Here is a 14,846-nt window from a genome sequence, read left to right as displayed (position 1 = left end):
TCTGATATCACGACCATTAAATATAGGTAACTTATTTATATAACTGATTTGAGATTACATCTACATCTACATACATACTCGTAGTTTTGAACGAAAATTTCAATTATAAGGATTTGCCTTATTTATATCTTACAATACGTATGTCACAGTATAAAAATTATAACCCCTTTAGATACTGGTGAATGTAGCAATGACTAAATTATTTTTACTTCCAACAGAACAGAATGGGATCAGGATTTGAATGGATTTTTGAACACTTCCAATTCAAGTTTTTAAGTATGAAAATATAGATATTAATATTTAGATAGGAAATGTATAATATAAAAGTCGTTGGCAGGAGTAAGATACCAACTTAAAATATCTGGAATATCGCTTTATACTGCTTTACTTATGGAAGGCATTTCATAACTTTCCTCCGACTTAGGGGGGAGTCGGAAGAGTATGTGGGACTCTTGGGAATGGGCCTGGATCTATTCTCTAAATCCACCAGTCAGTCTTGCCTCCTCAGCGAAGTACCACAGGGTAGGTTGCTCATTCTACTATATTTTCCTGACTAGAGTTTGGAAATGGAGCATTACATACACACAGAACCATCATGTCGGTATAGAGATACCACCTTTTAGGTTTTTATAAAAATACAAAATTTTTATTCTAAAAGAATGGCTGTGAACATTATACCATCGTTATTATGCAAAAAGGTTAAGATAAGTTATGAGTTATTGAGATTGGTTAGTATAAAATATTTCAATACCTTTCAAAATAAGAAGCCAAATAGTTCAAACATTAAAATATATAACTAAATTATTATGTTTTATATTAAAAATCATAATTTATTAACAAGGAGCAAATTTTGGTTGCAAAATTTTGTCAAAGACATTACACATATGAACGAGTTTATACACAAACTCGTTATACCAAGTAACAGTCTAGAGTTTATGGAGTCTTTGTTACATTTAGTGAAAATAAAGTTAGCTTAATCTCTTATTATCACATATTTACAAAACAAATGTTATAACACATAAAAAATATTTAACATATTTAGTGTTATCGTTCTTTTATGAATTATGGGTATAATGTGGGTAGCCTTAAAAATATTACGAATGAGAGATTTCATAAATTACGTATTGCAGTCGGTAGTTTTGAAAATAATCCCGGCCAGCCGCCATTGCTTTGGCGCCACCAGACAGTAATAAAAAGGTGGTCGCACTGGCATTGGACATTCGCATTAAATCGTTTGGAGAAGTGATCAGTGCTCGTACAGTGAAAGATACGTATAATTACCCGAGTAAAGTGACGGTAAAGTAATTAAATGAAAGAAGAAAGTCTCAAAGAATTGAAATATATACGACTACATCGAAACTAGCTAGATTTTTGATTTTAAACCGTTGTTTAAAATTAGTATAGCTTTTTATAGAAGTATACATACGAAAATTATTTGTTAAGCTCTTTAATGATTAAATATAATCTTTATAAGCAATAGATAAAAAAACAGTAGAAAATCGCTCGTAATTATACATCCTTGACTGTTTTTTCTTGCGATCACATTTGCGTAAAATATTCGAGTTGTCGCTTTTTAATAAAATGTTTGTAATTTTGTAAATATCAAAAAAAAAAACGAAATATGACCCTAGTGACAAAAACGCTTCATCACAAATTCAGATAGTACAAACGATAATGTTTCTGGATTTAATTGTTAAAAACTACACATAAACATATTATTTACTTTGTGTATTAATTCTTACAATGCCGGTCAAAAATCTTGCGAAATTTTATAAGGCCCGCGTTTGGAAACTAACTAAGTAGACTGTATAATCTTTGGTGTGTTAAATTGAATAAAGTAGTACTTTTATTTTTTAATGTTTGCGAAAATCAAGAGAGTAAATTACAGAAACAGAATGAAGTTGTATGAGTGATGGTTTCTATATAAAGTTACGACTTGAGTTAAAAAAATATACGCAGTCTGTGAAACCTTTGAAAATGTTTTAGATTTGATTAAATACAAGAATACGATATTAATTATTATTTGTTTACTATAAAAACTTTGGAGACCGACTTCATGATATTAAATTATTAGACAATTAATTTTTTATTCAATTTAATTTAAAATATATTTTGTTCTTTATAAGACTTTGAAAGGTTTGTTTTTTGTTGTGTTTGAACAAATTGAAAATATCACTGAACTTTTTTTCGTTTTTGAAATATATAATGTTTTTTATAGCCATATAATGTTAATAAGTTATTCATATAAAATTACAAAGTGAGATAATGTTTTGTAAAATGATTTGATTTCCACCGCTGATAAACACTGATGGGTTCCACCTTAATCAAATATTTCAAGGGAAAGTGGGGAATGACCTGCGTCTTAGACAATTGAAAAAGAGAATTTCCAAACAAATTTATTCAACATTTTTGTTTTAACACATACTAATAACTTCTGCTTGTTGGTAACAAAATGGATTGGAAAACCTATCATTATATTTTGGTAGAATAGTTTTCGTATTTTTTTTCAATAATTTTTTTTATACAGTTTTTAAGTTGTTTCTTATCTAGTTATTACGGAATAATAAACATATTTAAATTAACTGATATTTTTAATTAAAATTTATCCCGAGTGGTAAATTTCTATTAATTTAAGGACTGTTTTTGAATAGTTAATAATTTCTTATTTCTTTTCTATTCTTCTTTTATATCAAACATCGTGAGAGATTATTTTATTTATTTTTATTTATTTAATACAAGACAATTTAACTATAGTTTTCGATATTGAAAGTTGGTGCGTTCTAGACATTTAAGAGCAATTGCATACATGAATAGCCTCAATACTCTTTGAGGAAAACAAACATAGTTTTCAGCGATGTATAACAATCTCACAAGTTGATTACACGAGCTTGCATCCGTGCATTCCTCAAACTATGTATCATCTCTGTAAAAGAGATTACTATATGTTTTCTATGTAATGTACTCTTTCTGTCCAGACGCGACTCGCGGTCCTTGATTTAATACTGTATACAAAACCATTCCACATTCATAATTATTTATAATACAATAAGTAACTTTACGGAATAGATTTATATTAAAGATACTGTAACCTTCCTTGTATCAATAAAAGAGAATTATGAGAAAAGTTTACGTCAATCTGACAACTAACGCGTAATGCCAGGATTTTATGTTACCATAAATATTTACGTGTTTATAATCTATTTCGTTGACCCCATTTTTCACGAATATGATGGGAAGTTGAACAGTATAACTTCAGATTTGAATAACAAAAATACAAACACTCCAGTTAAACTTACTTACTCATATAATAGTTAGCAGCTTGATGATTTGTGAACTCAAAGTAGCTTTGTCACGTCCACATTAACGTATTTCATATGCTTTTGTTACAGAAAATACGAAGAATGATATATTTGAGGATGTAAATGCCGTACCTAAAGTTATTGTAAGAACATATTCAGGAGCAGTAGCGATATTGCCTTGCAAAATAAAAGTTTCTAAATTATGGAATAAGACAGTTATATGGCTCCAAAAAGTGAGATAATTTAAGATAATTTGATGTTTATAGACATATTTATTTAGTTTTAATTCATGATAAATTTTAGACAACTTTTTCCTATAAACCAGTTCAAGAGGATGACGGAATTATCACCGACTATAACCTTACTATTTTTAATGTAAGAGCTGTGAACGCTGGTGATTACCGTTGTGTCACGGACGACCAACTGGGAGTAATTGCAACATTGGAAGTTATCGATGAAGAACAATACAATGTAGTTAGTAATGACTATAATCGCTTCCCGTTTTTTCGGTTATATCTTTTTTATTTAATACTTAAACCTATAATATATATTTATAAAGGTTAAACCAGCGACTTCAAAAGGTCCATACCCGATGAAACCAGTTTGGTTAAACTCTTTGTTGGTAATGTCAAGTGTTTGGTCTGATTGGAGTGAGTGTAGTCAATGTGGGGCGGTGGGCAGGAGAAGGAGATATGGGATGTGTTACGTCTCTCGTATAAATGAGGTGAATTCAATTGATTAAACTTTATTAAATAATAATTAATTTCAATATTTCATAGAATATATCAAACTACTGTCCATAACCAAAATTAAAGACATTTTATAATATAGTTTTTAAATGTAATTTATTAACTTATTTATCATAATTTTGGTCAATTCCAGTTTATAACAACAAACTTTAAATCAAACATGACTAAATGTGACGGGGAAAGTTCAAAACTGTTTAAGGGTACGAAGGATCTTAACTCTCATTAGTGATGTCTCCTCTTTAATAACTAACTCGTTTATTGTCAGATTTTGAATAAACAAAAAACTATTAATAACATAATGCCCTGTATTTTTAACCAATTCTTTGCTGAAGATTACGATTTTGCTAAACCTAAAACACAATTAAATAACTTGTTAACTTTATTATCAATCCTAAAGCGTTTGATAATGATCCTGATATATTTCTTGTTGGATGATATTAATGTTTCAGTGTATCCCGATGGTATCCCTTGTCGTTCCCGAATATTGCCGCCTTCTATCCGAAACACGCCATCAGTACAGCAGCGGCCAAACGAAATTATGCTCGGCCTGTGTAGGGTATTACATACATTATCAATTAAATATTTATTTACAATTTAAGGAGCTATTTTTGAAATCTTAGACAAAAAAGGAAATGAAAGAATGATAGGAAATTTATAGAATCCACATCCTAAATATAATGTGGGAACGTTTCATCTGATGTAGGCTCAACTAATTCAATACAGGTTCGATGCAAAGAAGCAATAGTTAACATTCGATCTGAGTCCGGCGATATAATAGAGTCCGTAAACAACACCGCTGGCATATATTCCCTCCATCAGAACGCACCATCACAACCACAGTTACCAGCGAGGAGAATTATGTACGTGGAACCAGGGGAAAGAGTCATCATTATATGTCATGGGTAAACTAATCATCACTGTACTATATATCACTTCTAAGAAAGCTTTCTATATATTTTCAATTAACTTTAAATCACAAAAAATCCTAACTTAAAAAAATTATGTTTATTAGCGTTGCTTTTTTGATATAAATTTACTATAAGATCACATTTTATTTGTGATAAATGCAATGTTTTGCTACCGACCATGTATTCGTGATTCACCCTATTACTTATCAATCCATCTTGACTGTTGTTTGTCTGAGTAGGTAAATACCTACTGAGACAATCAACATTCTCATGCATAATTATACGTTATTTATTATAATACAGTACAACCCTGCGTGACATCCCGTTTACGTGGCGTGTCGACACCCATGAGGTCAGCCCGAAGTATCTCTGGAGCGCGAGCGGAGACAGGATCCATCTGAATGCGAGAGATCATATTATCATTAAACACGTATTATATAGCGACGCTCGTGTATACAGGTGATGGACAAGTCTTTGTTTCTTTTTTTGTAATTAATTTTCTCGTTATTATTGATGTATCTTGATCTTGATATTTTGCATATTAATCTTTAGTTAAACTAAAAAAAATCTTGTGTTATACAATAAATCATAAGTCTTCACAATGTGTTCATCTTAATTGTGTTCCAGTTGTTGGCAAGATGGTGTTCTGTGTGGTGTGGTAAAACTCCGTGTTAATCGCAGCACTAAGACTACCACGAGGCTGCGTCTACGAATATTAATTTTCATTTTGATACTAGCCATTGTATTGAGACTTACCTTAAGACTTATTCGTTGCAGAGTACGTTATTTAGGAATTCAAGTGTAATAATATTAAATAAAATTTTAAATATAAATACGTATTCATATTTCTAAATAAAATGTTTTTATTAATTAAAATTTCGACACATTGCAAATATGACATCATAGATTGCTTGTCTACGCTTTGTGACTACTTTTAGTTTGCTGCTGTTTACTGTTAATATCCATTTAAATGAAACTAATATTTTCCGGATATACTACGCGTGCTTTATTTATTTTTTGTTAAAACTACATACCCCCGACATTTCAGTTACTTTTCAGCAACCATGATCACGGGCAGACGAGTAACTGAAACGTCGTGTCGGGAGTATGTAGTTTTAATTTAAAAAAAGCACGCATAGTATATCCGAAAACTATGAGTTTCATTTAAATGATTAAAACTCGCGAAAACCTTAGATCTCATTATGTTAATATCCATTTTAATAAAGCCTCTAAAGGAATAAAGAAGAACATTTATTAATCTTAGATTATATGAGTTTAGACTCATATCGACAGCGTGTGTAACATTTTATATAACAACGGCAACAAAATATTAATAACTTTATCTGTCAGAATCTCTAAAAAAACATTTACATTTAATTTTATATTTGTTATATAATTAACTTTATTCTCCATTCCTCTTCTCAATTTATACGAGTTGATAAATGTAAATATCTACCTATATTTCTCATATTTGAATACATTTAACAAACTCTGAACTAATAATTACTAACATAGGAGATGACGTTTTTATCTTTTTAAGATACGGACAGGTTATCATCCAACCTGATTGTAAGTTAAAGTGAAGGTCTGGAAGGCAAACACTCTCCTTGTGTAAGCCTATTTACGTTGTCCGTGAAGGTATTCAATTTGTAAATCGAAACAATCACAGGTGCAAATAAATTGGCCCAATCCTTTGACGTGTACATGAGGCAGGAGGAGGCGTATCATTTTTTTCGGAATGCAACGTAGATCTCCTATTTAAGAATAGAGAACTTTATTATGGCTGTCGGATTTAAAAAAAGTAATGGATTAAATAAAAATTGAGGAATACCAACGTGTATGATATGAAATACAAAGAAATTGGCTACTATTTAATGTTTAAGATTAACTAGATTGTTTTAATCTCTGCACTCGTGTGATTTCTTCCAGAAGATCGTTATATAAAATGAAAATAAATATAGTATATTTAGATTGTATTCGTCTTATCTATTTTCCCAAATGTACAAAAAAAAAGTAACAATTGCATAGAATTTTATATACCTTTATTGGCTACTTACGATTTTAATTAGAATTATATCACATAGTTTCTAAAATTCTTGGAAACATTCACAAAAAAGGGGTATCTCTACCGCATCGCCAATTTTCCCTTCAAACTGGTTTTCAACCCCATTGATACTATCGAAAACAAGGAAGTTACTGTATTTGTTGTCCTAGACTCAGTAATATATTAAATACGTTGACTTAGACACTGTTTTGGGCATTCTCTCTTCTATTTCTGACTGCTAGTAGGCTTTGGCATCTATGTTATTTTCCTAAACCTATCCATTATATAAAAACAACTTTATTATTGGTATACCGAGAATTTGCTTGGACGATATCGGATTTATGGCATTCTATTTCTAGCCTAAAAACGTGTATGGTTACAAACTTAACATACAAATTTTGAAAAGACAATAAGAGAGATTTATTGAACTTAAATCAAAACGAATGAAAATTATATATAATTGTTTCTTTATATCGTTTTATGCTTAACAGAGACTTTCTTTTACTATAATTTTCAAATAATACGTGATTCAAGTACAGGTTATTATACAATTTGAATATGGAATAATAGTCTATGCGACTGTAAAGTATACATAATGTCTCTAGAGTTTGTCGGATTTCCCTAATCTAAGTCTAAGCTAGTGCTCGTGTAAACTTTGAAAAGAGGCATTAATTTTAACTCACAACTGTGCCACTTTATTAAGTTTTGTTATCTCACAAACTTACCAAAGTTATGGATTTATTTCCAGTGAATAGATAATATGAAACCTTTTTGTATTTCTTTGCCTTTAATATTTTATAGTATTTGATTGATGTAGTTCAAGGATTGGGAAAAATAATAAGTTATTGTAATTAATTTAACACAAAGGAAGCCACTTTTGTGATTGTAATATTTCCAAAATATCAATAAATCTTTGTTTGGATACAAGTATAGTCTAATTGTCTAAATTTCTTTTTACAAAAGTTTGTATTGAACAATATTAATCAAAAGAAAGGATTTGAAACCAGCACTCATTGGGAAAAAGAGAAAGCTTCAAAATTCAATCACTGACGTTTTAACAGAAATCTGTTCAACAAAAAATGGTATATTCGGTAACGGAACGGAACGGTCGATTTCGGTTTTTTTATTAATTACAGATTAAAATTTTTTGCTACTAAATCGTCTACATAATTTGGTATGTTATAGAGAGTACTATACATTATTACAGAGTGAGAAAACCGTAGAGTTAAGAAGTTCAAAGCAAAATTTTGTGAAGCAGCATCCTGACGTGACTTATCTATTCTAAGAGATTTAAGAAAATGATAAAATATATTGATTTTTTTCTTAGCATTAACTGTTTTCTTTTTTAAATGCGGTTTTAGTTCCATTTATTTGGGGATTTTTTGTAGATTCCTTTCTTACGCAGAGCACAAGGATAAAAGTAAATTAAATATTACAAATAATATTAATAGAATAGATAAGTCACGTCAGGATGCTGCTTCAGAAAATTTTGCTTTGAACTTCTTAACTCTACATTCTTCTCACTCTGTAACAATGTATAGTACTCTCTATATTTCGGTTATATGTACAGAAGATAAGAAGAATCATATTTCTATTCATTATAAAACTTCGATTCTAAATTCCTTTCTTAGTTTCATCTCCGCCAGTAACATTGATAAGAAACTAGAAACGCTCAATACGTTTGGGTCCAAAGTCATAAGACGTAAGATGATCATACTTTCTATCTAAAGAGCAGTGATGTTTTGTCTTACAAAAATTATGAAGTTTCCTCCTAAAACATACACTTTTTAATCCTATTCGACCAGAATTTTGGCTCGGACTACTGTTTCATTAAAATTATAGATTGTCTATTTGAGATCATGGAAAAACACCGAGTTATGGTATTAAATTTACTTGATTTCAATACCCTGAATTTAGTAAACAACCCTAGTTATGTTATGCATCTCGTGTGATAATTATCTCAAATATGAACTATGTCCCTTTAATACTGGTCAGCATGTGGAGATGAGGAACGGTGTCAGAAAGTAATTTAAACATAGTGAATAACCAAAATAAAAAAATTGTATAAACAAAAACATCATTTTAAAAAATTTGATAATAAATTTGATAATTAATTTAAGACATATTAATCAGACTATCCTTAGGTTATATGTAATTAGTTAAAGTAGGTCTTGTGTTGAATACGGCTTCCAGTTGCTGCGGACTATTTTCATTGTAAATATTTCGCACGATTCTTTTGTAACTTAAAATGAGCAATTACAAAACTTTAAATGAAACTAAGAATTTAGGATGATACTACCCGTTTTTTATGAATTACATAATCCCGACGTTTCAAAGACATTTTCATCTCGTCTGGGATTACTGTTGTTGCAAAGGAACTGAAAAGTCGGAAGTAGGACATTTTTAAAATAATAAAAAACGCGATAGTACATCCGAAAACATTAATTTCATAAAAATGAATACTCGCGAAAATATATACTCATAATCATAATATATACTCATAATCATCATAATATATACTCAGCTTGATGCAAAGGCACATACTTCTGTAATTCTTTTGAAATATTGTATTAAGGTAAATATCAATACTTTTATTAATTATTATTTAAGATATTTTATCAAACAAAAATATATATTTTTTATTTTAGGAGAGAGTATGTTTATGTGAAAGTTCTTAATAAAAACGTTTACTGAAAGGAACCACAAGCAAGCAAGGAAACTTGATGTTCTTTATGTTCTTTTTATAAAACCATCAGATTAGACTAATCAGGATTTCATACAAGCATACATTTTATGTTACTGAATAAACAATGATCCATTTAAATATGCAAATTCTCATTTTATAAAGGAATCCTCACAGAAAACAATTGTTTGTTATACGAAAATAAATTATTCAACTTGAAAATTTCAAAAGAAGCAATGATTGAATTCGAATAATTATTATCAAAGCATCGTCGGAATTGCTATATAACATTGAAGCAATTGAAACTACACTACGGTTTTATTTCAATAAAAGTTAAACAGAGGAACTAATTAAGGCTATTCAGGCAATGCTGCAGAAGAATGTATTTGTTTTTTATTGATGCTTGCCTGCATTTGATGACTTTAATAAAAACATAAATATTTAAACAATAAAAAAACGTCTTTTTAAAAAGGACTCCAATATTAAATCTATGTATAGAAGTTTTTAAGTCACATCGTTCATCAAATAAGTGACGGTTAAACACTGATATCTATGACCTAGCAACAATAACTGTTGTTGTCATTGAAATATTTAATGTTTAAATAAAAGTGGGCAAATATAGTTTTTTATAAAGAATTATAAAATTTTAATTCCAGTTGCTTTTTTTTAATAAATACAATAACTATACAAAAGGAAGGATTGATTTTATAAAACCGCAATGAACGTAGAACATCTATCGAATCGCAGTTATTTAAATAAAATCATTTCAATATATTAAAATAGACTGTTCCAATTTCGTATTGAAAATTATAATTTGAAATTAATAAAATACGAGATATCCAACCATAAATATTCATTTTAGTTTATATGTTATCGTACAGAATTCACTATTAATGTAATGCTGTTTGATCAGATGACGCAAGACGCATTAGTCTTGCCTGCTCAGCCAAGTATCTAACACCGTAACACAACTCTGCAGAAGCTTGTGGTTGCACGAAATAATTTTAGGTAACGTAACAAGTTTCCTTTTAAAAAAAAAATCAATACTCCAAGTCAAAAAAGTAAATAACCCGCGAGTGATTCTCAAAATAATAACAAAAAAATGTTAATCATCATTTTAACAACTGAAGCATTTAACAATTTCTCCCTCGGGGTTTACTTGCAGAATACTGAAAATGAACTTCGAAGAATTGTCATTCACAAACTATGTACCATATTTTATTTAATTTAAAGTTCTTCTACATAAAGATACATAACATTTTTAATAATAATAGTAAATGGACATAAATTTTTTTTATCAAGATTTTGAATATAAAGAATACACGAAAGAAATAAACAAAAATTATCATTATAGGTATAAGCAATAACAATTACTATGGGCATTGAAGTATACGATTTACATGATCCCTAATCATCTAAATAAGAAGGCTGTGGAAGTGAAGAAATAATGTAAGTAGAGCAGTCCTGCAAAAAGTATTTGATATATTTTTTGTATCCTATTAATTTTGTATCCATGTAATTTGTCTATATTAAATGACGTTTATGTATAAATAACACATAATATACAATGTGTTACTGAATCTGTAATAGAAGGGTTAAAAATACATTTTTTGAATTTATGTATATATGTAGATTAAATTTATCCAGAAGTAATATATATTTTTGAATAAATTTAAATACTTTTGAATAAATCTTTACAAATCTTTTAGAGTCGAGTAACTATTATTGCTTATAATTTACTAACATAAAGACGATAACGGTATTAGATAGAGCAGTACAAGAGCTAGTGGAAAATTAATATGTTGATTTAGATGAATTCAATCTTACGTTTTATAGAGCACTGAACAAATATATGCCGACTCTCTGGAGTAGATCCATATAATCTGGAAATGCATCCAACTCTATTTGTTTTTGGTATTGTAGTATTCAGGACTAAAGTTTGGAAGAAGAAATTTAGGCTCATAAAATAATAGATGAGAGTTAAAGAAGAATATATGTGGTGTCGGTGTAGACAAACCAAGAAGTCTCATCAACTTACATTAAAAGACGTTACTGACGTAAACATGTTTTACCTCATGGTTATAGCAGAAATAGTAACCAATCACAGAAATTGTAATTTTTCCTAAAAAATAACATATTTTTAACAAATTTTTTAATAACATATTTTTTCTCAAAAAACATACTTACATTATCCATACACATTCACATTAATTTAATGTGTCTTCAGACTCAAAATTTTCTTGATTTAAATATTTATGTATTTAATTAATTACGCATTAGTAAAAATGGTGATTGGTAAAAGTTTCAATACTTGATAGGGGTAATTGTGGACACATTAATGATTAAATAAGACTTGGCCAATAATTGTTCCATTTTAGGGTGAAGTACTTACCACAATATACCATATTGATTATTATATTTACAGTCTGAACCAAAGAAAAATTTAACTGGCTATGTAATTTCATTGTTTGTAAATCAACGACATAACGATACTAAGTTTTATTGACCGTAAAAGTGACAGCTTACAAATAGTGTTTATTTTATTGCTGGATATAATAAAAACTCCCTTAACTGTTTTGGAAACCTTATTATCATTTGGACTAATGGTGAAAATGGACTCTTAATTATCTTCATTTTCGAAAATCATTTAGATAAATATTTTTTTATTGATTCAAATAAGAAAAAATATATAAAGCAAATGTTTTTTTAAAAAAATCTGTTTTGTTGCACGCATTTCATAAAAAAGAAAAATTTGAACACATCCTTAATTTCAAAAATGTTTTTCTAATTACTGAAAACTTACGATGAAAATGAGATATAAAATATCTAATATCCATTTAATAAATGCGTTTTTATTTCATAAAATGTTTGTCTGTATACATTAAATTTTTTCTTCAATTACTTAATAATAATTAATTTAAAAGATAAACGAGCCTGGAAAAGTGAAGATAAAATTATAATATATGCAAATGAATATTCAAAATAAAAACAATGTTACAATTTTTTGTAAATATCAGAATGATTGTGCTTATTATTAGCTTATTTTAAAATTCATCCGGATTTATTATTTATTATGCGTAAGGCTTGTAATTTTTTTTTTTAATTTCAAAATCATACAAAAAAGTTTACACTAATTCATACATAAAGATTTCTCTCTCTCTCTCTTTACTCGCGTTTCCTTATAGATTTCGCAAAAGTCATGTGTCGCTATTATGCTAAACTATGTAAAGAGAGATTTGTCAATGAACAAGGTCGCGTCTAGAGACTGAGAACTTTGATAGTGGTCAGATCGTTCACCAAGGGGAATAATGTTGATGTATCTAAAACAAACAACAAAACACGCACACTATATTATATACAAATGATTAGTTGATTAAAAGACACAAAGTCTACAGTCAGAATATAAACCAAAGGACTATTAACAAAGGAGAGTAAGGATTTCAAGTCAAGTCAGAAATTATGGTAGTTTTTGTTTAATAATGTTTTTAATTTTTCAAATTCTCATAGATTTCATTTAAGTCACAGATTACCGTTAGAGAGAGAATATTTTTTTGTAAAATGATAAATTATAAAAGTTATTTTATAATGATAATTACGATTTCTTTTATGGACACTGTAGCTAAATATAATAATATTATATTTTATGATATATTTTTCAATAATATGTTCTTGATTTATTTGAACATCAAAAATTAACTACGAGATTTCCCTAGCTGGTAAGAAATATGTAAATGTATTGATAAAACTGAAAATTGTCATGTTTTTATCATATTGATGTTTAATACGATTAAATTACTACTTCCTTTCATTAGAAGTGATCAGTGAAACTTGTGTGTTGGAGACTACAACTAAAGTCTAAGTTGAGTTAAAGTACTAAAGTCTAACGATCTCACGATATTTCATTAGACATATATAATATGGTAACAATGGTAACTTTTAATTATGCTCCTATACATTAAACAGTTTAATTTTAATTGAGTTTTTTCACTTCAATAAAATCAATAATTCGTTATATTTTCAAATTTTCCTTGGATAATATCACAATAAGGTTAATTTTTAAGTCACACATGGAGTAATTTTTTGGGTAAAAGACTTACTCTCGGTACATTGTGCATGATATGTAGAAAAAAAAGGAAGATAAGACATTTGAAATTTAAATACCACATCAATTCCAGAAATTTCAATTTAAAGTTTACGTTTGGAAAATTTAACAAAACAGAAAGTTTTATAACCATATCATATCCTCGCTTATACTAAAACTATTAAATAAAAGGAATAAAGAACTTCGGTGAATTTGGTCAACGATGGAATATGATATTTCAAAAATAAAAAATTACATTGTTTAAAAACCTCTTTAGGTGGTACAGCCTAGCTTAGTCATGTAACTACAGTTCGAACATGGGCCGGCTCGATCGGGGAAGTACCACCCTCTCACAGAAGATCGGCGTCAAGTAACCTTTAATGGCTGCATTTTGTCCGATGAGTGAGAGAGCCGGTTGCCCTTTCTCTTCCCACCCTTCCGTATTCCTAAAAAAACCATGGTTGGCAACGTATCCGCAACATCTCTGTTGCGGATGTCCATGGGCGACCATAGTTGCTACCCACCAAGTTGGCCGTCTGTTCGTTTTCTACCTTCAACTTAACACAAAAAAAAACAAAATTTCTATTTTTCATATTATGAACACCCCCCTATGGGCTTTCTGTGAGGATTTTTAATTGTATAGCAATTAATGATTATTAAACGAAAACAAATACTTAAAAGAGCCCAAATCTATGAGACTTGCCCTTTCATTTAAAATATTTGGAACAAGTATTAATTGTAACATTTGACCTTAATTTCATAACGATTCTAAAGTAACGGTACACTAAGTAACTAAGATCTCTTTAGAAATGAACTGAAATTTATAAGGACAAAAGCGGACATACTATTCTTTTAAAAGAAAACTTTTACAAAACTTTTTAAAATAAAGAGAATTTGCCGAGAAGCAATGGGAGGAAAGATATCTCAAATTGTACTTAATTTTACGTAACAATGCTGCAATTTCTTTCTTTGTTCTATTTACTCTAACATTTTTGCTTTAGATACAGTGTTCTTAACATATAGTTTTACGATAGGAGACAATAAGACTAGGAATCTTTGACACAAAAAAAAGATGTACAAAT

General features: G+C 29.0%; 1 protein-coding gene across 1 annotated transcript; it reads left to right on the top strand.

Moving 5' to 3' along the window:
• Positions 1 to 458: 458 nt before the first annotated feature.
• Positions 459 to 5,793, top strand: LOC116772052 (Ig-like V-type domain-containing protein FAM187A). Its single transcript, XM_061528245.1, has 9 exons — positions 459 to 522; positions 3,390 to 3,532; positions 3,603 to 3,773; positions 3,859 to 4,023; positions 4,182 to 4,248; positions 4,498 to 4,604; positions 4,772 to 4,950; positions 5,260 to 5,415; positions 5,584 to 5,793. The coding sequence occupies exons 1-9, from the start codon at positions 459 to 461 to the stop codon at positions 5,759 to 5,761; spliced, it is 1,230 nt and encodes a 409-aa protein (XP_061384229.1). The 3' UTR covers positions 5,762 to 5,793.
• Positions 5,794 to 14,846: the final 9,053 nt, after the last annotated feature.

The sequence above is a fragment of the Danaus plexippus genome (assembly GCF_018135715.1).
Source record: "Danaus plexippus chromosome 16 unlocalized genomic scaffold, MEX_DaPlex mxdp_23, whole genome shotgun sequence".
In the NCBI taxonomy this organism is placed as follows: Eukaryota; Metazoa; Arthropoda; class Insecta; order Lepidoptera; family Nymphalidae; genus Danaus; species Danaus plexippus.
The sequence above is the reverse complement of the archived record's forward strand: the minus strand, read 5'-3'. Positions and strand labels throughout refer to the sequence as shown.